At 47.3% G+C, this 23,131-nt stretch overlaps 1 protein-coding gene across 1 annotated transcript; it reads right to left on the reverse strand.

The window, feature by feature from the left end:
- Positions 1-4,903: 4,903 nt before the first annotated feature.
- Positions 4,904-19,637, reverse strand: DACT1 (dishevelled binding antagonist of beta catenin 1). The gene is made up of 4 exons (XM_076345671.1): positions 19,296-19,637; positions 17,059-17,191; positions 15,247-15,402; positions 4,904-12,904 (listed from the first exon to the last, which is right to left on the reverse strand). The coding sequence occupies exons 1-4, from the start codon at positions 19,635-19,637 to the stop codon at positions 11,046-11,048; spliced, it is 2,490 nt and encodes an 829-aa protein (XP_076201786.1). The 3' UTR covers positions 4,904-11,045.
- Positions 19,638-23,131: the final 3,494 nt, after the last annotated feature.

The following is a 23,131-nucleotide window of genomic DNA, read 5'->3' on the forward strand; positions in this document are numbered from 1 at the left end:
AAAGATAGCTGAAGATACTGCACCTGCTCAGAAAGTTTCAGGCAAAACAGAATTTCAGAGGAATTCACCAATTCAGCAAAATCTCAACAAGGTGAGTCAATTTTGCCCAGGTTCCCACGAAACTCGCACAGGGCTCCAAACATCAGAAACCTGCTGAGTTTCCTGCCTGGTCACCCATCTGGTTCCTCCACCGTTCAGGTTTCCAGGGCCCTGGGGCTGCCTGCTGCCAAATAGGCTGCTTCGCAAGAGGGGATTTCACTGCTCCCACACTTCTCAGTCTGGGGTGTCCCAGGTGTTAGACCATCTCAGGGAGGAAACACAAGAGCATCCACGGACGGAGAGCCCATGAAAGCGAGCCGAGAGGCTCAGCACTCCAGAGATCGGCTCTTGAGACAACCCACAGTGCAAGCTGGTGCACTATTTCCTTTTGCAGAATTTCTACCTGGTTGTGTTTTGCTCCACTTCAGAGGGAATTCAGCCTAATTTCATTAAAACTAAACTTCTTCCCAAAACAGAATCATCTTTTTAAACCCATTCCTAGCAGACACCCTCACAGGGCAGCTGTAGCCATTTCCCTCTCAACAGCAGGCTCTGCACATCAGTCCTGTTTCAGCTGCACTCAGGCCAGAGGCAGAGCACTGTATATCCTGTACAGCCCACCAGAAACACCGTGGGGATATACAAATCGGTCAAATCTAAATTGCCTGGTCTGGAAGGCAGATGATACAAACTACCTTACAGTCCCATGAGCTCCCCAAGGGAGGAGAACGAGGTAAAATCTCTGCAATTTATCCATCAGCTTCTAATGGAAATACTTGATCTGCCTGAGGACTACACATCTGATATTGTGAGTGACTACAGCGTAGTGGGCTGACCCCAGGGCTCAGACCAGTTCATCAGACTCACAGACAAAGGAAATGGAGGAAAAGGAAGAGTTTAACTTGGTGTCGTGGTTTAACCTCAGTCGGCAACTGAGCACCGCACAGCCACTCGCTCACTCCTCCCCCCTACAGTGGGATGGGGGAGAGAATCGGAAGAGTAAAAGTCAGAAAACTTGTGGATTGAGATAAGAATAGTTTAATAATTGAAATAAAATATAATAATAATAATAATAATAATAATAGAATATACAAAGCAAGTGATGCACAGTGCAATTGCTCACCACCCACTGACCGATGCCCAGCCAGTCCCCGAGCAGCGGCCCCCCCGGCCAGCTTTTCCCAGTTTATGTACTGAGCATGACGTCCCATGGTATGGAATGTCCCTTTGGCCAGTTTGGCTGTGCCCCCTCCCAGCTTCTTGTGCACCTCCAGCCTTCTCAGTCGGTAGAGCATGGGCAGCTGAAAAGTCCTTGACTAGTGTAAGCACTGCTCAGCAACAACTAAAACATCGGTGCGTTATCAACATTATTCTCATCATAAATCCAAAACACAGCACTGTACCAGCTACTAGGAAGAAAATTAACTCTATCCCAGCCGAAACCAGGACACTTGGAAAAATCACTGTCTAAATGAAATTTGCTAGAAAATATGGGGGAAAGAGGACAGGTTTTGGAAACAAAAGGGACTGAAGGATGCTTAAAGTATACAAAAGGTTTCTTGTTCTGCTTTATGTAACACTGGACATTTCTCACTGCTCATGAACCAAGAGAGAGCAGCAGCTACTGCTGTGCACGGGTACCTTTGATTACCCTGTTCAGTCACCAATAGGCTCCACTGGGAGCCTAATTTTATCTATGCTATCAGAAACATGTTTCCAGAAGTCTGTGTTGTTCCCAAAGACATACCTGCAATGTGGCAACCAAACACCGAGGCCTCTCCTTGGGATGTGGCCGGGCGTGCTGTGAAAGCTGAGAGCTCCCGAGCACGCTGTGGGGAAGTTCTCCTGGGAAACACCTGTGGGAGACACTGACACCAGCTGTAGGGTTATGTGGGGCTTGAGCAACAAACCATTTGTCAAGACCTGCTCATTAGGATGTTTACTCACAAAATTGGCCTTTTCATCACTGCACCATAAGTGGTTTCTGAAAGCAGCCCTGACCACCAAGAAAATGGTCTCACAGAATCAATCAACAGGAACAAGCGTGGATCCAGCAGCCAGAGGAATCAGTTTCTAGCACAAGGACCAGCTACTTTTTCCCCAGCTTCACAGCTCCCATTTGTCCATTTTCCTAACCCTTCTAATTGTAGATCACTGAATTATTTAGGGGTTTAGATTAATATCAATGGGGATCCTTTGGCAGGACAAAGGGCCTTTTGTTTTCTTCCCCCATGCAAAAGCATTGACTGTGCTATACAGTAGGTATGGTGATTTATTTTCACTTCTTTTGTGGTCTTTCCTGTCCATATCATGACGGTTGTGTTGGGGAGTTAATAAAGAGGGGAACCACACCAGAAAGAAAAATCAGCTCTACACTCACCTTTTTTTCCAAATATGAAATTTATTGCTTATTTCATATTTTTGTAATGGATCCACAAAGTTCATTTAGACCAAAGACATAAGTGGTCTGCTCTGAAGACAGGAGGAACATCCCCACAGCTGGATGACTTCAGATGAGAGTCAACAGGACAGAGGACAAAAGTTAAACAATCCCGTTTTAGTGGCAAAGAGGAGGGAAGGGAGGAAGGCTCAGAGCACCCACAATAGTGTGTACATGAGCCCAAGCGACCTACCCAGGGTGACAGTTGGCATCTGTAACAGGCCCAGGAGAAGATACGTGCTCTGAATCAAAAGTCAATGGCTCAGCAATAAAAGCCTCGCTCAGGGCTAAGACCATCCTTCAAGGGCAGCAAGTCTTACCGTAGATCAACACAGCAAAAAGATAGCAGTGGAGACCACAGCAGAGATCACTATCTCCATGGCAGAACTAAAGGCAAGGAGGGGGAGGAAAAGAAAGGGAGCTTATCATTTAACAGTAATAATAAACATTTCTGAGCATGCTTCCTCCTCTCCCTGCAGGAGCATCTTCACCCTAAGCACTGATGGGCTTCAGGTGGGATGAGTCAGATCCAAACCTCCCAGTCCTGATATCCCTGTCGGAAAAATGTCTGAACATCAGCAAGGAACTGAACATCAAGGAAAACACTATCGTGAGGTGTTTGACAAGAGAAACAAGCCAGAACTTCAGTTTCATTCAGCACTTGTGCTTTAATGCCAAGCCACAATTTATTTCATTAAGAAGAAGAAAAAAGCAGTAAAGGAAACACTTACCAGGATGACCATGCTGTCTGCTGCGGCCTGGAGGCACGAAGGTGGCTTAAGCAATAGCAGAGAGAGGGATATCCAGGTCAACAGCCAACACTGCCCTTGACCTCATTGGCCACCAGGTGAGACGGCTGCTCGCCTGACGCAGCCCGGCACTGCTCCTGTGGTTGGTGCTATGGCCTTTGCAAGCTGCTCCAACAGGATTTACAGACTGCTCTCTTATCAAACCTGATGGATTTCCTCTCCCACTCCTTTCCCAGCCCTTGCCCTGCACTGGAAGATACAGAGCATGACACAGCATTGAGGACTGACCTTATGTCTAGAAAGAAAAGGCCATTGCTGTGATTTTGCCTTCCAAGGCTCTGGATTTTTAGCAAACTCCTACTCTTTCCTGAGTTCACCTTCCCAAGAGAAGAGCAACTTCAGGAAATCGTGTCAGTCAAGAGTCCAGGAAAGAAAACTGTAATGTGATATAGGTCTAACCCGCAGAAACGCTGGGAACGTCTCCTTTTACAGTGGGCCCTTCCAAAAGGAAACCAACCCACTGTAAATAATGTGTCTGGGAAGAGAAGACAAACTTTTAACCCTTCCCTTGCCTCTACTGTTTGCTCAGTCAAACTGCAGCTTTCCTTGAAGCCAGGCAAAATCATCCTCTCTACGCTCTCTGTTCTCCAGCTCTGGGTAGCCCAGAGATCCCACTGTTCTGCTAATCCCACTGCCTGAAACTGGGATTCAAGTAAGATTAGCCAGGCACGTGAATGGGTGGTGCTCCAGGCCCTACAAGTTTGGTGTCTGCGCCTGGCCCTTCCTGCCTGCATCGTTCTCCCAGTGCCATCTGGACATCCAAGGGAAGGGGGCATTCTGTCTCTTCCTGAATGCCATTCCCAGGGCTTACACAAAGTCCTGCCATTGCTACAGAGCATAAGCACATTCACTTTTATATATCTCTAAGTGTTTTTAGCTCAGTGTCCTCAAATATAACAAATAACAAATGCATCTCTTCCTTTAAAAGCACTTCTTTCTATTACTGCTTAAAGCACGGACTCAAGATGCTGCTTCTCCCAAATTCAGATTAACAGTTTGGAATCAAGTCTCACCATACAGGGTCTGGCTCTTAAGGGAGAGCAGGGAGTCCTTCCAACATTAGCCAAGAGAAGTCACTGGGACAGCTTGTACAGACAGACATAGGACGCTTGCAAAGACAAGGTTAGAGACCTTGATCCACCAGCATTCCTGAGCATGTGCTTAATTCACCCCAACCACGAAGTACCCAAAGCATGCGCTGAAATGCTTCGCTGAGTAAGAATGGGCTTAATCACATGCTTAAACACTTACTGCATGAGCACTTCAGAGATTAAGATTGATTAGGTCCTTCTCCTTCCTGTACCTCATTGCTTCCCCTCCTCCTCATGAAAATCTCATTTCTGAAGACATGAGGCTCACAGAGTGCAAGGAGACACAGGGAACATATTTGTCAACAGGTTGCAAGTTTTACAGCTTCCTGCCCTTGACCACAGAAGACTTGAACCTTTTTCTGGAGAAAACACTTAATTTGCTTACAAAGACATCATGAGGTCAGAGTCCAAATCATACAGAGTTTCCTTCAGTATTGCCATGAAAATCTTAGTTCCCAGGACTTTCAACTCCAACTCCTTTAAAAAGAACAAAAGCCAGATTTTCAGAGGTTGGCTCAGTGAAATCAAGTTATTAATGTTAATATACTTTATTGATCTTAAAGGAATACAGCATGGAAACAAAGGCCATTAACTGAGAGAGAGGCTCTGTTTACATTAACAAGTCATTCAGCACAAAAGCAGCAGATCCAAACTGAGGTCCCCACAAGTACAATATACGCAGTTCAAGTGTTTACTTCAGCCTAGATTTAGTCTTGTCCCCTATGTCATTTGGAGCAAACTTGTCCACATTTTTTGACTGGAAGCTATTCTAGAGAGCCATCACTGGTTCAGACCTCCATGTCCCTGTCCGGGTAGAAGCACATTTGCTGTGCCCCCGGAGTGGACTATCTGGGTTAGCATTCCAAAGGCATCTAGCTAGCGTGCACCAAAACTGCTCTGCTATCCAAACCAACATGCAGTAAGTGGAGATGACCACAGGATTCGCTTCCAGACTGCTCTGTTGCTCCAAACAAAAGCACGAATGTAGACACAGTCAGAGGGAGAGAAAAAACTCTCCAAGGACAGCAAAGTCCCAAGGCAGGGTGCAATAGATGCACTCTGTCACTAGGATGGTTCGTTTGGTTTGGACGTCATCAACTTTTCCTACAGTTTAGAAGCAACTGTAGGATGCAAAATTGCTGCCCAACAGTGACTCCCATGGTAGACTAATATATGGACCATGTCCGTAACAGTGTTTGTATTACAGGGGGATGATGTTCACCATAACAGAGGACTTCGGCACAGACTGCCCGTGTGAAAGGGTGGATGAAATTAGCCTGCCATAGGACAAGAGTGACCAGAAACACATATCCATAGTCTGAATAAATGCATGCCACCATCAGCCAAGCGTGCAAAGTCAACTTCTTTGAAAAGCAATGCAAAACTCGTCTTCAGCAGCAGTTGGGAGGACAAAAGACTAATAAAGAGTGAGGAAATTCAATTGCATAGACAACTCCCATCAGCTACACCAAGATCATAGGAATACAGGAAATGGTCTGCTGGGTCAGCAGGATGGTGCATCTCCTCCAGCTAACGGTGCTTCAGCAGTTGCAGGAAAAGACAATCTTTAGGGAGAGCACGCAAGCCTGGCCACTATTTGCAGTCCATTCACCTCACACGCCTCCTAGCATCCACAGTCATTGACTGGGGATGGTAGAGCACACGTCCTTCCCTACCTTCTCTAACCCCTTTGAACTTGCTGATATTATATCTGCCTCGCTATTTCCTGTGGCAGCAAATTCCCTGCTGTGTAAAAAAGCACTTTCTATTATCCCTTTTAAATGGATCTCCCACTTGTTTCCGTATGTCTCCCCTCATTCCAGCATTGTGGGATTTTTTAAACCCCAGAGCAATTGTTTCTCACCACAGTGCTCCATCTATAATGTTTAGTTAGAGAAAGAAACATCATGCCATGCAAGGAGCCTCAACACAATTCCTTGGCGGTTCAGAGAAATTCAGGAGAAAAGCAAGTTTGAAAGATAGACCTGGGGTTTATGAATTGTCTCCACTGGTTTGCAGTCTCTGTATCCTCTCTGCACTGTGCACAGGACGTTGCAAAGAGTTGAGAACGGTTCATTTTTTTGTACGAGCAGCTCAGTTGTATGTATTATTGTTGGCTACTCCAAAGGTACATACTAGAAGCTGAAGTTAGCTATTAAATACGTCTTTACCTGTTTCAGCTTCCTTAAAATGTTCACGTCCTTGTTCCCTCCTGTGAGAAAAATCACATGCTGAGGGAGAGCTGTGCCCAGTGTGGTGAGTCACCTGCCGAGCGGCGATCACAGCTACTAAAAGCCTTCGCTGCCCTTTGTGGCAGAAAGTGATGCAGGTCCCTCAGGGATGGCTTTGCTGGCTGCCACCTGAGGAGCGCCTGACCTTTCTCAGAGCCAACAAACAGATAGATTCAGGATTAGTGAAGGCACAGGACTCTGTTGTGGGGAATCTGTTGTCAGTCCTTATCCAGGATGAACCCCAAGCCAGAAGAAAACTAGAAAACTTGTAAGGGATGGACAGATTCCTTCTGAAGCCCCAGGACAGGGAAAGCTGCAAAGAGCTGGGACCTACAGGCTCTCTGCAAGCAAGGGTTGTGCTACAGAAGGCCAAAAACAGACCTGGGGAACAGGAGCTTATCACTTGTTCCAGTAAGGCTCTTGCAGGACTTGGCCAGATGGTTAAAGCACCTCAGCAAGTGGCAGTGCTGACAGTGGCCTCGATCATTTAAAGAGTACTGGAAGAAATGAGGCAGAGTCCCTCAGACAACTCTGTTTAGCCCAGCCCAACTTACTGAGCTAGGCGTTAGGCTGAAACACCTCCTCTTTCAGCCTCTCCTGGAAATACAGCTGAATCAGGATCAGACCACTCCATTTATAGGGCTCTCCATTGCCACCTTCTTCAGACCCAGCTGTCCAAATCCTTGCACCACGTCGAATTTCTCACAACAAGCGTGATATCCACAACAGGGGCCCCACACAGTTGGGACGTCTAGGCACAATGCCAGGCCCGCTCTCCGACCCTGCACACATCGGACACAGTTTGCTTTGTGATCCGCTGACCCACAGCTGGCGGCTGGGGTTAGGGAGCAGAAGGCAGACCCAAAAAGCCTGCTGGAAGGCAGACAGCCCAGTGACACTCTCATTCCATTTCAAATGACAGCACCTCATAGCGTGCGCGATGCCGATTCCTGCACTGGGAGAGATGGAACTTTAGAGATGTGCAGCGACACTATATAACCTGAATCGCAAGGACTCCAGCTCTTGGTCTTTATGTTAAGCATATGCTTCTGTACTTTCCTGCACTCAGTTATATACGGAGCATGGGGGTAGCTAATCCCAAACCTCCCTGCCACAACCTGCTCCCACCTTGAAACAGGCCCCAGTGCAATGAAGACAAATGTTCCCGCTTCAAACTTCCAAAGACTGCCATAAACACTGGGGATAATTAAAACGCGAACATTATGAAAAATACACTGGCAAGGACTCAAGGCTGTGGAGCTGGAAAGCCAGGTAGCTTAAAGAAGTGCCAGATATTTAACTGGTCTCTAAGATTAGCAGATGTTTTTCAACCTAACATTGCAAAAACTTACTAACTTAGATGTGTTTCCTAAATCAGAACCAGAGAAGAGAATGTATGCTGTGTATTGGGACTATATCAAGTACTTTTCCAGCACTGTAAGATCTTTTATTTAAAAAAAAAAAAAAAGGGTGTAGAGAGATGTAGAGAGAAAAAAATAGGCTTGTTTAAAGGATTCTGGAGGCTTACCTAAATCGTGTAAGAAAAGTAAAATTCCTTCCCCAAACTGAAAAGACTCGGATGCAATTAAGATGAAGATAGCATCAGCCTATTTCCCCGTCTGGTATTAAGCTATTCAACGGGAGTACTACAGAATACAGTGGTTGCAGCTGATGCAGTCTTAGCAATATTTAGGTGGTTCTTTTCTTTCTTTTTTTTTTTTTTCCCCCCTCAATTATCTCAAAAGAAACCATTCAGCAGCTCACTTTTGAAAACCAGCCTCCCTCACCTGGTACGAGACAATCTGCTATAGCACGGCAATTACAAACTCATCATTCCAAAGCCACTGGTCGGTTTGTCTTCCCACCAGCGGCTCCTCTACAGCCAGAGAGGCAGAGTGCACATCTGAAGATCCTCTCTGCTACTCTGCTACGCCTTTGAGGAGATTTACAGGGATTTGCACGTGTTTTTCTCGCTCAAAGAGAGATTATGTGGCATGATTAAGAGATATTCTAGGAAAGAAACTACCGGCTTCGACAAGCTTCTTGACATTCCCTTTGTTTGATGTAACACACATCAGTTACTAACAGAAATGTATTAAGCTGCTGCTTAGCCTCAGTAATGCCATATTTAATAACAAACATTTCTTCTCTCCCCTCTCTGCAGTGGCAGCCATTGTCCAGTAATTTCTGGATGAATTATTCTATATCAATCTATAAAATTTTTATACATATATATATACACACAATCTGCCCTTCCATGTGTAAAGCAATGGGAAAATTGAGACCAGCTAAGGTGAGTTACAGCTTTTCCTGTATCACAGGAGATGGAAATACAAGGACTTTCTGGGTCACTGAATCCAGAACCTTGTGACCATACTGTGAGACCCCTTACAAAACCTGACATTCCTCTATTAAAAAAAGGAAAACAATAATATGAGCGCGACATTTTATAGGTAGGGATCCACAACACTGCAGATTAAAAAACAAAATCTGTCACTTAGAAAAAGTGTTACCGCTGTCTCAGAGGCTGCTCCCAGAGACATTTAATTCTGGGTGGACCTCTCCTTCCTACATTTGCAATGCAAGGAAACCTGAGGAAAAAAACTGCTCTGCCTTTCAGGTGCGTGACAGCAGGAAGGACACAGAGGAACCAAAAAGGTGTCTGCTCAGCAGATCTCGCTATGGAACGGACAGGCTGCACACATATCCTTAAAATTCATACCAGTCACAGCACCCATGCCAGTTGTATGTCCACCGCTTCACAGATGCCAGAGCAGAAGATGAACGCGCAGAAACCAGCCCATCCTCTGGGCCTGCTCCATCAGACATGCATGCACCATAAACCTCCAGCCTTCCCACCAGGCAGCTTCAAAGCTGTTGCTGCAAAGGGAAGCAGTGCTGTCTACCGTTAGATCCTTTCTCCTTTGCCAGCAGAGACCCACCTCCAGTTCTATGGGAACAAAGAAACTGAGACAGAGACCGGTGGGTGACACAATTGTCACTTCTTTCCAGGGCTGTGATACAGTCAGCTACCATACCTAAAGAGGGCACCAGGGACAGCAAGTCTATGCTCTCCTCCACCCAGCCCAGCTCCCAGAGCACACAGCTCTTGGGGATTCATTTACTGGACATTTCAGAGGGACACCTGTTGCGTTACGCAGATCTATTTGGTTACAGAAACTTACCATCTGCCCCTGTGTTGTACCAACCGAAGCCTGCAAGCACCCTGACAGCAAGGAGGACTAATATTACATTTCCATCTGCTCCACAACATGAGCTGCCCATAAGCAACAACCTGAAGATGCCTCTGAGCTCCTAAATCCCACCTTGCCCTTAAAAAAATGCAAGTTATGGGAAGAACAAGAGGAGCCATGACAATCCAGTTCCCTCAAAGCACAAGTCACATCCACAGCAACATTTAAAACTTGCTCAGTTTCCTGCATGGCTAAATGTAGAGAACATTAACAGGTCACATCAAAGGGACATCTAAGTGGTGACAATGCCGATATAAAACCATTCACTGGGTCTGCACCAATGTAACAAACTTTAAAAAGTATTAAAACAGACTGTTTATTACAGCATATGATGTGTTATATTAATTTACACAATGATATATATATAAAAACAGCCATTGATGATGTACAGTAAATTGGACATCAACAGGAATATTAAAACTACTGATACTCATGCACGTGACATGCATATGTTTTTTTTTTTTCTTTTTCAAAAGCAGTTTTACACAATATACTGAAGTTACTAAGCCTTGGTCAGCTGCTCCAACAGTTTACTCTGAACACCACTGCTGTTCGCAGCGGGACTCCCAGGAGGTCGGAGCAGAGTGCACTCCAGAGAAGGCGACTTAACCTTAGAGACAGATTAAACAGGAGCCCTTTCCTGGTGGGGGAAGGCTGGGGGAGGACAGGGGTGAGTTTCAAGAAGAGAATCAACAAGAAAAGAAAAAAAACCAGGCCGTACTACCAGGAGGAAGAAGTTCAAGATGGGCAACAGGAGCAGCAGAAAGGGACAAGCAAAAACATGAAGACCACCCGCACTCCCTCCCCCTTATCCCCTAAAAATTTATGACCTTAAGCTGTCGATATCCTGTATAAGACCCAGAACTGGAAAAACTAGGCAAGAAAGATCCATTCCCAGAAACATCAGCCTTTTTTCAAAGCCTTCTGATACCATGCACTGGAGGCTGTTCACCACTGAAATGGCAGTGTTATGGTTTTGTTTTTTTTTTAAACGAGTATGATGGTCTTTTATTTCCACGTAAAAGGCACTAGTGTCCACCCAAGTTCTGAAGACAAGTGACATAATTTACCTTAAGTTTTAAATATTTGTATTAAAAAAAAAAAAAAATCTGTGGAAATATGTACACAAAAGCACCTTGCTTCCGAAAGCAGAAGCAGATACATTCCACCAAGTCACCTCACTAGACGGTTGTCATGAGCTTCAGAGAGCCCGACCGAAAGCGGAGGATTTTCTTCTTGAGGTTATGGGAGGCTTTGATTTTGACAAAGGCCTTCGCTGCATTTTCATGCAGCTCCGGCGCCGTGACTGTTTGGATGGGGAGCGTCTGGACAAACTGAGACCAAATAAGGCCCCCACTCTCATCAGAGTCGCTGGTGGTCGTGCTCTCCCCTACGAACTCCACCTCGCTCAGGCTCGACTCGCTGTCTCCAAAGCAGTTCGTCGTGTAGTTGCTCTGCTCGTCCTCGCTCGTGTCCACCACGGTGGAGTGGAACAAGGACTCGCACTCCGCCGAGTACTCCGAGTCGCTGGCCACATAGGCGTACGGGCTGACGTAGGGCAGGGGGACTTGCGAGTAGACACCCACACCTTCCCGCCGGTTCCTCCTCGCCCTCCGTAGGGCCTCCTCGTAGGAAATCTCCGCCGATGACTTCCACCGGCGGTAGTCGGCCCGCTTGTGTTTAGGCTTGGCTACCACAACCTCTCGGCCATGCCCGTGGGATCGGACGGTGGATTTGTGCAGGCCAGCCTGCCGACTCTGGAGGCCTGACTCCGGCTGCAAGCTGCTGCCTCTCTTCCCCCGTGAGGAGGGTTTTTTCAGTTTCTTATTTGTATCCAACTCATCAGGAAAGCGGCACTTCTTGCTGACCGGCTTCGTTTTCTCCCGCAAGGTCTGCGAACCGTTTTCCAGCCCGTTGGCAAGGTGGGGCCTGTGTTTCAGCACAGAGCTTTTCAAAATCTTGACGTTTCGGGTGCCTTTGTGAAGCTTCACGCTTTGCTGCTGGGCCGGTATGTACTGGGCGTTCACGAGCAACCCGTCATCCAGGCTCTGGGAGGAAGAGCCCTCGCTTTTGAAATCCAGAGTGGGCCTCTCCTCGATGGCAGGCGACGAGGAGCGAGCCGCCTGCAAGCTGCTCTTCAGCAGGACTTTTTTGGGAGGCTGGCTGACCCTGTTCTCCGGCTGCAACACCACAGTCTTCCCCGGGCTCTCTTTGGGAGACACGGCAAAGAGCTGGCCGTTCTCCTTGGGGACGTCCCCCACCGCGACCACTGTGTTGCGGTTATGCTCTGGAGGTGCCGGTTTGACACCCCGCGGCAGGTGCTTGCTCTGAAGTTCGCTCGCCGCACCGGGCAGGAAAGCCGCCGACAAAGGTGCCTTCCTACTCTCCAGCTGCTCGCCAGCCGGCTCCCTCGGCCTCTGCTTTAACGGGGAGGGTGCCGTGTGGTCCAGAGCGGTGGTCCCACCAGAAGGTAAGCATGCTTGCTTGGAGCTCTTCAGGTTCACGATGTTACCGTGAGCCACCACCCCGGCAGGCTGCCTGACACACATGCTTCCATGCCTCAAGATCCCTTTAGTGGGATCGGCGTTGAGACTCGTCCTCGGTTTGTTAGTCCTTACCGCGTGAGTCTTTTTCTGAACCAGGCTTAAGATGTAACCGTCTATCCTCTTGCTGGTGGAAGGGCACGGCGCTGGCCAGGAGCCTTGCGGGAGAAAGGCATTGTTGGATTTTCCCGAGTCCGTTTCAGATCCGGCACAAACGTCGCTAATATCGCAACCAAGCCTCTCCTCTTCTCGCTGGGGGTTTTCAGTCACGGGGAGAAGAAACATGGGACTCTGCACAGCTACCGCATGGAGTGGGCTGGGGTACCGGTAGACGTCGTTCCCGTTTTTAGACACCAGATCGCACTGGTACTTTGGATGTACATCTGCAACGACATCGAGGGAATTTGAGTGCGGTGTGGACAAAGAGCGACAGACAGAGCCTGTGGTCTGGTCCTCATGCTGGCCTTCCTTATTATAGTCCATCCAGCCTATGAGATCTGAAAGGCATTTTAGAAGAGTTTAGAGAGTCTGCCAGGGACAGTTCTGCTACGTTTTTCATGTGCCGTCAAGGACTCTGGTCCCATCTACACATACGATTCAATGTTTATACAACAGCAGCGCTGTTCAAACAGTAGAAACCTTGCAACCAGGGATGCCGTTTAAGCGATGTAAAAGCAGCACTATTCTTCTGTGGGTCTCTCTGTAACTGCATCTATGTAGGATTTGCCCCAATATGACTACATAGTTTAAAAAATAAAAATCACGGCCCTAATGAGAACATTTACTTTGGTTTCAAACCTGTGCCTAGGTTGCTAAAAGCTTCCTGTTTTACTTCCAAGCCACCCAGAAGTCTGTAAGGTTCTCTTCTGTTTACATGCTACACAGGCACCTCTAAAACCCACTGCAGGCCTCAGCACATAAGAATTTTATATTTTACTTTGCTAAATCCAAAGGGAAACATAAAAAATATAGGCAAGAGTCCAATGAATTCTTTTAGCTTATTGACAAATTTCACTTCCAGATTCTTTCAAGTGTATCTTGGGTCAAAAAAAATCCAGATTTAATTTTGTTGTTGTTATTGTTACTACTATTATTATCATCACAATTATTTTATAATTGTAATAACGCTAATAATAATAATAACAGATGCTCCTTTTGAGCAATAAAGGGTTAAAGAATGGCCAACAGGCTCATCTTTCCACAAAAGTACAAGGAGTGCAGGTCAATCCAGCTGACATCCTAGCCTTGGCTCTGCAAAGAGAGTTCTGTAAGAGAAATCCAGTGCGTTTCAGGATGCATGAGTCAGATTTAATGGCTAAGGCACTTACTTGGGAGGTAAGCGACCTTAGGAGCAGGGCTTCAATCCAAGCACCTAAGATTATTATTTTCTTAAGCTTATGTTGCCCTTGTCTTCTTGGGTAGGGGTACAATCTAAATGATCCTTCTAGATCACTTTCAGTCCTGTTTTCTACCCTTGGGCTAGAAACTTCAGCCAGGGTACTCAAATTTGAATGCTCAGTGCTCATCACTTATCTAAGGCTTATTTCAAAAGAGGTCTCACAGACATTGATGAAATTAGCTGATAGAGATGATGTTCCTGTGTGAGCAGGAGAGGAAGAACAGGGAAGTTAGGAGCATGAACTTCCTCCACTTTTCCTAAATTCTATGTTGGAGTCAGGAAATGTTGACAAAAACACTTCTTTGAAACATGCCAGTTTGTGAAATTTCATCTCTAAAAGTGAGACGGTATGAATAATGAGAGTTTTAGGTTTTTGTGATGTATACAGAAAAAAACAGCAATGCAATCTGCTGGAAATCCTTGTGTATGTTTTTCTTTTTATGTATGGCTGATGAATATCACATACACCTTACATCAGGGAGCATTACATTATGTCAAGCTGCTCAAAGAATAACTTAGAGAACTTCTCAGCATCTCAGAATGAATGTATCCCAGGCTGTATTTTCCCACTTTAGAGTTAGAAGAATTTGAATTATTTTGTCTTTGATTCACAAAAAAAAAATCACTGAGTTAACCATAAAGAGCAGAATGGAAATTGGAAATACTATGGTTAGGAGCATCCTCCACAACCCAGACTGAACTAAGGTTTTTGAATGAGTATGGCTGCAACCAGTAACGCTTGATCACAAAAGTCCTACTGAAGTGTCCTTTCTGGACAACAGACAGAAGCCACCCTCCTGTTTAACCATCCCACACATTAAGGCTTGCATCTTCAGCCTAGTGTCCAAGGAAAGTCAACAGTGCTCTGCCAAAGAGACAAAATACTTTTTCCCTGTTCGTGATGTCTATTTGTCTATACTATATAAATGCAGGACACCTCAGCATGGTCACCTAGGGGTTGAGGACCATCAGAACTGACAAAATGACTGCTACAAACACACTGACGTGCCCTCTGACCTCCTAAAACCTGTAGCTAGCTCCTTGCTCTGTCACTTTAACGAGGACATGGCTGTTGAGGTATCCTTCATTATTGCTATTTAGTAAAAATGCTGTTCTAAGGGAAACCATGAGAAATTAGCCGACTAATGTGTTTATGTGTATAGGTACCACTGCCCTCTACTGGGTAGAGCAGCTGTCGTATTTTCACATGTTCTTTTCATGTGTTTGGAGTGACACTTTCACATGTAGGGCTGGACTAGTGGAGGGCAAACGGTCCTGCCTCGTGACCCATGTACGTGATAGGCACTGGAATCTTTTCAGAGCACAATACATCAAATGAAAGGAAGAAGGGTTAATCCAACCCAGATACTCCTGAGGCAGTATTTCCAAAGCCAAAGCCACCTCCTGGAGTATGATGTATTCGACCTGCTTTTACTATACCTGCAGATTTAGGGCGTCCATCTGAGATATTCAGTGTTGCCTCCAAAGGGCTGCAAAAGCAAGTGCTAGAATGGCAACTGGATAAACACTCACTGAAGACAGAGTTAGATGAATTGGAGAGCGATCCAGAAGCTCCATCACTCAGCTCATAAAACCCTATAAAAATAAGAGTTTGGATTTATATTAGTTTTGTCTACACAAAGTTACCATTTGTGTCCCTAGAAAGGCAGTCAGGCTCATGTTTATGTTGGCTTACTCTGTTGCAATTAGTTACGGGATTTCATTCAGTCACCCGAAAAACAGTGCACAATTTAGTACTATCCTTATTGCTAAGAAGGATTCCGTTTAAAAGTAAAGCACTTAAAAGTAAAAAAGCAGAACTTTACTTAGCACATGAAATTTTGAACTTTTTTTTAACCATTACAGGGGTTGGGGTTTTTACCCTTTACAGGGGTTTTCAGATTTTAGCAAGAGGGATCCAGGCTGTGTTTGACAGCCCGCTCATTTAATAGTGTATTATACTTCCAAGACAGACTCTCCAGCTATTACTTGACTAACAAAATTTTTACCAAGTATTGCATCCAATGCTATCCATTATTTTCCTCAAAGTTCTGGAGATAAATATAATATTCGTGGACGACATGAAAGAAGGAACATGGTAAATAATGTGCAGACACAGAAAATTTAATTTCCTGGTAAATTGGGACTACTCAAGAAAAATATGACATACCATAATCAAAATTTAAATTGTACATTTAGGAATAAGGAAACCAGGGCATGTCTATAGAATGGGAATGCATCCTGGAAAACAATAATCCTGAGAAGGACTTAGTCAGCGTGGAAAAGCAGCTCAATCAAGCTTAATGATATGGCAAAAAAAGCTAATGAGCTTGTTGGATGTACAAAGAGACTGATGAATAGCAGTAGGAAAATGGCTTCAGCAGTCTATACTGCTGAAGTCATTACATACTGCTGAAATAAGAAAGACATCGGAACGGTGTGCCTAGTCCTCAAATCCAGCATGCTTAAAGCAAAGCTAAAAAATTGGAAAGGGGGTCTAAAGCTATTGAAGAGCTTGGAAAAATGCCTTAAAACGAATGACTTTTAATGAACTCGACCTGTTTAGCTCATCAAAAAAAGTCAGGAATTATACTACATAGCACCTCCAAGAGGAGAAAAAGCTGGGTACTAGAAAAAACCTTACTCTATGGGAGAAAAGCAGATAAAAAAAATCAGTGCTGGAACAAGTCAAATTCAGGTTAGAAATTAGCAATAGTTTTAACAGTTGCAAACTGGTGGATTCTCCACTTTTTAGTGTCTTCAGAACAAGTCTAGATGCCTCTGGGAAAGGTTCCCCATAGTTAAATACCACTTACTGGCTTCAACACAGTTAGAATGGGATGAAATTCAATATACGGGGGATCAAATTGTTTGATTCAATGTTCCCTTCCGGCTGTAAGATCAATTTTGACATTTCCTGCTCCTGGTGGTGCTTCCTTTCACCATTTTTCCTGCAGCCTCCTTCCTAATATGCAGGACGATTAGAACTTTTTGAACTAATTTGTTGGTGGTCTTGAAAAAAAAAAAATGCCTCAAACACTAAAAATCTAATTAAGCTTGAAATGCTCCTCTGAATATGTTGTCTACAAACAGCATCCTTTCCAGTGGTAGGTGAACTTTGCTAGTAGGCATTAATTTTAATTATCAGAGTGTGAACATGCTATAGACATTTACCGTTGTAGTACTGAAAACTACAGCCAGTTTAATTCCAGGTACCAAGGGAGGCTCCATTTTGCTGAATATTGGCCTTACCTGAACTTGGACGACTGTCTGTCTCAAGGTGTTCATCTGTCGTTTTTTCCACGTCCAGGCGGAGATCACTTATTTGCTTATCTAGCTCTTGTAACTGATTTAGTAGGCCGGCGTCCCTCCTCCTCAAGCAGTTCTGGAAAACAAGAAAACAAACAACATCAGCTCCTTCACTGGAGAAGACATGAAGAGGGTCCAAAGACAATCAGCCTCCTCCATCTGAGCATCGTGGAAATACCTTGTCGATATTCTTTTATTAAAAAAACAAAACAGAGCAAAGCCCTGAAATTCTAGATAGACGCTCTGGATAAATACTTAACTGAAGAATTATGCAGGCACTTCATTCCAGCCTCTTCCAGCCTTTGCAGGACCACAGCTGTGACAGCAAAGCTGTTATCGTATGATATGGTCAAACCAGACCTGTGCACATGAAACGGGCTACTTCGGTGAAAGGACAGCTTTGCCGGTGTAGCAGGGGACGTTCACCACCACAGTGATGTTAGTCAAAGATCACATCTGTTCACACAATGGGACGAAACAGCTCTGCCAGCAAGTGCCCGTGGTGTGGGAACCGCCTTGTTCTGCTGCACATTATGAGCTTATAGTCTACCATATAGACAGCAAGATTCCTGGAGCTGGGATCACGGCCCTTTTATTAGTTTTGCAGTGCAGCAGGAAGGAAGAGTAATTCTTCCTCTTCTCCCATTATAATTGTATAAAATTGCTGTGAGATGAATTTTAAGGCTATTTATGAAGGTAATTTGATGGCATAATATAAGCAATAAGAAATTATTTTGTAAGGCACTCATTAACCCACGGTCAATGCAATCAGTTTCCCTGTGTGCATTTTAATGTTGCTTATCCATCATCTGTTCAGCTTCATACCCTTTAATTGTTCCGGCTTTGGGGAAAGTGGGGGGGGGCAGGGGGAAGGTTTATCTCTTCTTTTTTTTTTTAAAGTGCATCATTTGATCGGCGCCCAGCAGTGCTCTGATACGCTCATCGCAAAGAGTTTTGATGCTCATAACTGGACTAGTTCTAAACCCATTAAATCCAGGACAACCTTTCCCCTGGGGTGGCCCAGTCCTTGGGCAAAGGGAAAGCAAATGCTAATGGTATTAGCGAGGCTGTTTGAAGATGCGCTGGCATGTTAACACCATCCTTGGAGAACCAAAGGGGCGATCCCACGTCTTCTCCCACATTTCTGACGGGAGCCGGGAGCTGGCTGGAAGCCAGGCTGGCGGAGGTGACGGGTTCAAGCGGCAACTCACTGCGCCACCTATTGCCACCAGTGTCCCCCCTCCCCCAGCGAGCACCGCATCTGGTTCCAATCTGCAATGTCAAGTGCACGAATTAAAGTGCTACCACAAATCCCCGGGTTTGGTTGTGGGGGGGTTTTTTTTTGAGTAATGATTCCCTGGTCCTTCTCTACGGCTCTTCAGCAGCCAGCCCCTCCTCAGCAGTAAAATAATTTATTTTTACCTTTTAAAGAAGGAAATAATCCTAAATTAACTAAACCAAAAGGCTAACAAGACAAAAAGGTGGGGAAAAAAGGGGGGGGGGGGGGGAGAAGAAATCAGGCAAATAAATCACCCAATCCAACTTCTCCCTGGGTGAAAGCAAATGCTGAGCCATGCACAAAGACCGCCAGGCACAGCTGTACGCTATTTTCATTGAAAAATGATCTGCCGCTTCATGCCGCCCTCCATCTCTTCCCACACCAGCTACAAAGCGCGCCCTTCAACAAAAGCATCCCTTATTTTAAGGGGCCCGATCCTGCCCGTGCCGGAGCGCTCGTTACCTCCTCTCGGGGTTGCGACCCAGGAGCTCGCTCCCAACTTCCATTCAAGGCAACGGCAGCGCCTCTCTTGCCTTGAATGGAAGTTGGACCGCCGGCCTGGCTCTGGGAACCGAAGGGGAACTGTGCAGCCACGAGCAAAACGCCGGTAAAATCCGGCCGCCACCGATTTGTCACCGCTTCGCCCGAACCCACGGAGGCCCGTCCCCCGGCAGACGCCGCTCCCCGCCGCCTCACCTGCACGCCCGGGCGGGCGGCTGGGACGCCGGGCCGGCGTGACAGCGGCGTGGGCGCGCACCCCTCGGGGCACGGCGGCCGTCCCCAGCCCCTTCCTCGCCCCTCCGCGGGGAGCCACCCGCGGGTCACACCGCCCCGCGGGGACCGCGGCAGGCGCGCATCCCCCGGCGACACACGCCCGCATCCCCCGGCGCCCCCCGCTCACCAGCTGCCTCCGCAGGAGGAGGATGTTCTCCTCCAGGAACTTCTCCTCCAGGCTGCGCGGCGGCGGCCCCTCGCCCGGCGGCTCCCCGCGCCCGCTCTGCGCCCCGGGCGCCGCGCCCGCCGGCCGCCGCAGCAGGAGGCTCTTCACCAGCAGCTCCTGCCGCTGCCTCAGGTACTCCAGCTCGCCCAGCCCGGCCAGCGTGGCCTCCAGCCGCTCCCGGGTGCGCTGCCGCTCCGCCTCCGCTTCGCCCTTCTCCCGCCAGCGCGCATCGGGCTCCCGCGGCCCCCCCGCCTGCCCCGGCCCCGCCGCCGCGGCGGCGGCTGCCGCGGGGCTCGCCTTCATCGCAGGGGAGGGGGCGGCCGCCGCTGACAGGCCCTGCCCGCGGGGGGCCAAGCGCCGCCGAGCGCCGCGCTGCTGCCGCCGCCGCCGCCGCCGGTCGCGAATGGGCCGCGGGGCGCCCGGCTCCCTCCCCGGCTGCCGCCGCCCCGCGCCCGCCCACCGCCGCCCCGCGCCCGCCTCCCCTCCCCTCCCCTCCCCTCCCTCCCTCCCCGCCCGCCGGCGGCTCCACGGCCGCGGTCGCCCACCTCCTCCTCCTCCCGCCCCGCGCCTCCATCGTCCCCCCGCGCCAGGCCTGGCGGGGTGTGGGAAGGTGGGGTACGCGGGCGTGCCAACCACTGACCTCCCCGAAAACTCCAGCGATGACCTCTGGAGCCACGCACGGCGTAGCCACGGGCCATCGGCAGCACGTTGTGGTGCCGTGTTGCTTATACAGCCCGACACGTCCGAAACAGGAGCATAAATGACACGTCTGGGGACAAAACATCCTGGCATGAAGGCATGAGGGTGTAAGGAATGGGTAGGGAAAGGTGGAAAGCAGAGGAGATCATGGCAGTCCTTGCACCAGGGTGCTGACCGTGGCGTAGGCATGAGGATCAAAGCACCGGCGAGGTGTTGCTTCAAAGCCCGTTTGAGTCGACTAGCCAAAAAAGCCGTAATGAAGTGAACTTCATAACAGCATGTAGACTAATTGCAGCAAGGGACCTGCAATTAGGTTTTCAATGGGCATGCGGTGGAAAGAGGGAGGGGGGGGAATGCAGATGCCAAAGAAAAAAAGAAAAATGTTAGTATCAAAATAGAGCAAAAACTGAGTTGCAGACAGTTTGGGGGGGGGGGGATGGAAAAGGAAGGAGAAAGCATTGAGGGAGCGCTTCACAATATGGGGTTTGTTTGGAAAGATGGGAGCCCGCCGTACAGCGGCTCTCACGGACATTATGGGCATAATGAAATGATCTTTCCTGCTCTCACCCTGTTCCTCAGAAGATTATGAGTGTTTGCGGTACTGAAAGGTCTCAGATGAAATTCGTCTCCCCACTCCCATGCTGTTTGCAGTAGACAATACATTGCGGTGTGCCGTACACCTACTTTAGCTGTTGTAGGTGTTCGGTCCTTGTTCCAAGAGCCTGCAGCTGATACAGATCATTATTTCACAGTCTTTTTAAACCAATGTAAAGTGCTTTCTAAAAAGGAGATGCATTTTCCTCCTGCAGCTTATAACCAGCCCTTGGTCCCTCCCAAATGCTGGCCCAAATGTAGGTGAGGCCACACGCATCAGCTCAGAGGATGGTCGAAGCTAAAGCTAGCTCCATTTCTTTTTGCTTTTGATCTCTTCCCAGAGCTGGTTCACCACACAGCCACGTCAGCACAGTGCATCTATGTTAATATTTTAGTTTGGATTACGAGTGCCTTTTTGAACCAACTCTTTAGATCGTTCCGGTTTACCATGCTGCGATTCACGTTGCAGAGGGATTTGAGAACAAATGAACCGAGTTGCTTTGGGGTAAAACTAAAGCAGAAGAAGGGAGCACACCTAAAACACTCCAGCCACTAATGGATGTTCATTAATGGACATGCGGTCTGTGGGATGAGAACACAACTAGCCCAAAGAAACACCTTTGAAATACATACAGCGTGGGTGGCAGGTCCCCAGTACAGCCGTACTGCTCGGTAAATCCATGCCTGTTGTGCTGTTCTAGCTGCTAATGTAGACGTAGGTGTGTGTGCCAGCAGAAGGGGGAAGTGAGGCAGCGCAGGCATAAGCAGCCAGAGAAGGCAGGGCCGCTTCTTTGGGGAGCAATATCACTCCTGCCAGATTCAAGAGACCATGAAATTGCAACCACAGAGAGAACTGACAAACACTGAAAGGACAAGAGATGCCCCGAGGGCAAAGGATTGACTGAGGCTGCTAAGCAAAACTGGAAATAAAAACCAAGTCCCATACTGGACCACTGTCTCTCTACTCATTTTGTGTAACTGGGCCCATAAAAGGCCCAGAAGTAGGTTCAGCCTCTGCCCCACAACCTATGGGCCACCACTGCTGACCTGAAAACCTGCTCCATGGCTTTCTCTCCTGTGTGTAGCTTGGCACCCAGCGCCCTCTGAGCATGTTTATGCTGAAAGCTGTGTTGCAATGCAGAGTTACTTTCCCAAGCGGGTAGCAGAAGCTCTCCAGATATGGAAGCAGAGAGCTCCCACATTTTCCTTCACCCTTTTTAGCCAGATTTTGCATGTAGCTCTGTGCCTTGTATGCATTTGTACACAAAGCTTCAAGCAATATTTATGCAAAGCTATTTCAACTATTTCTGTGCTGTTGTGCACTGTGCAATGTAGACATTGCCTCAAAAATAAATTACAGCGCTAAATAATATCTGTCTTAATGTTCAGATTTATTTATTTTGCCACTTATCATTTGGTACATTTCGGTCCAATTCCTCCCTCCCAAGTCACCTCTTCCACTCTGAAGAGTATAAGATGCTGCTAGTCTCCTGTACTCCCTGCTGACATTTCTGTGTTCATCCTTCGCACTGCATCCGTTCCAGGAAGGAAAAGAAACACAAGAACTGCCAAAACACTCAACTGCCTACATCACGTGGAGAGGAGAATGCAGCTTCGACTGAACAAGACTCACTGTGCAGCTAGGATCAGCAAAGAGGAAGGGGAATCTGAAGAAAAAGGAGCCCAGGTTTCACCCCACAGATGAAGGAATAATAAGGTGCGAGAGAAGCAGTGGGAATTAGGAGGCTGGACAGCATAGGAGAAGGAGATGTGTGCGTGAGCAGCCAGCAAGAAATGTCAAATTATGTGAATAACAAGGAAAACAAGATGTGACCTCAGACACCAAGAGTGAGGGAAGGTACACAGAAGACTATTCAAGAACTAGGATGAAGCTCAGCAGAGCGTAGGTCATGGAGACAAGTGGAGGGAGAGCCCAGAAAGGCAGGGTTTGAAGGCAGCAGAAAGACCAAAGAGAATGAGCAGAAAATACAGTCCCTTTAATTTACTGAGGAAGACACTGTTCAGAAAACAATAAAATAAAGAGTCCATAAGCGGCAAGACAAGAAGTCCGGCCATAGGTGGCGGAATATAGATGAAAGACAGAGCCAGAAGAGGACAAGAAAGTGAGAAGATGGAGAAAAGGGTGCCTTTGCTAGGTATCGTCCTCAAGTAAAACAGATATTTTAAGCACGGAAGGAACAAGAGACTAAGACTGGTTTCTCCCCTCTCAGTTACACTGCAGTCAATCATCCCAGTGAAAAACTAGTCTGAGATAAGAGGGAGGCCCCAGTCCCCAGATTAGCTCTGACTGGACAACCTTTGGAGGCCCCTATCTCAGCAAACCAAACATCTCAAAACTCTTAGTAATAGGACTAAGTAACAGGACTCTCACACAAAAAAAAATCTCCGAGTCCAAAACTGTCTTCCATTCCTCTCCTGGCTTGTGGCAACAGCTGAAGGACTTGCTCTTACACTCCTTTGTAAAGTTGCTACTCCTTCACTGG

Source organism: Aptenodytes patagonicus, chromosome 7, assembly GCF_965638725.1.
Source record: "Aptenodytes patagonicus chromosome 7, bAptPat1.pri.cur, whole genome shotgun sequence".
In the NCBI taxonomy this organism is placed as follows: domain Eukaryota; kingdom Metazoa; phylum Chordata; class Aves; order Sphenisciformes; family Spheniscidae; genus Aptenodytes; species Aptenodytes patagonicus.

Bases quoted from the DNA above. Each gene is read 5' to 3' on its own strand.
- DACT1 (XM_076345671.1), bottom strand. From the start codon at position 19,637: ATGAAGGCGAGCCCCGCGGCAGCCGCCGCCGCGGCGGCGGGGCCGGGG. The intron at 17,192-19,295 runs GTGAGCGGGGGG...CTTGTTTTCCAG, and splicing joins TCCTCCTGCGGAGGCAGCTG to AACTGCTTGAGGAGGAGGGA. The intron at 12,905-15,246 runs GTATAGTAAAAG...AATGCCTTTCAG, and splicing joins TGGACGCCCTAAATCTGCAG to ATCTCATAGGCTGGATGGAC.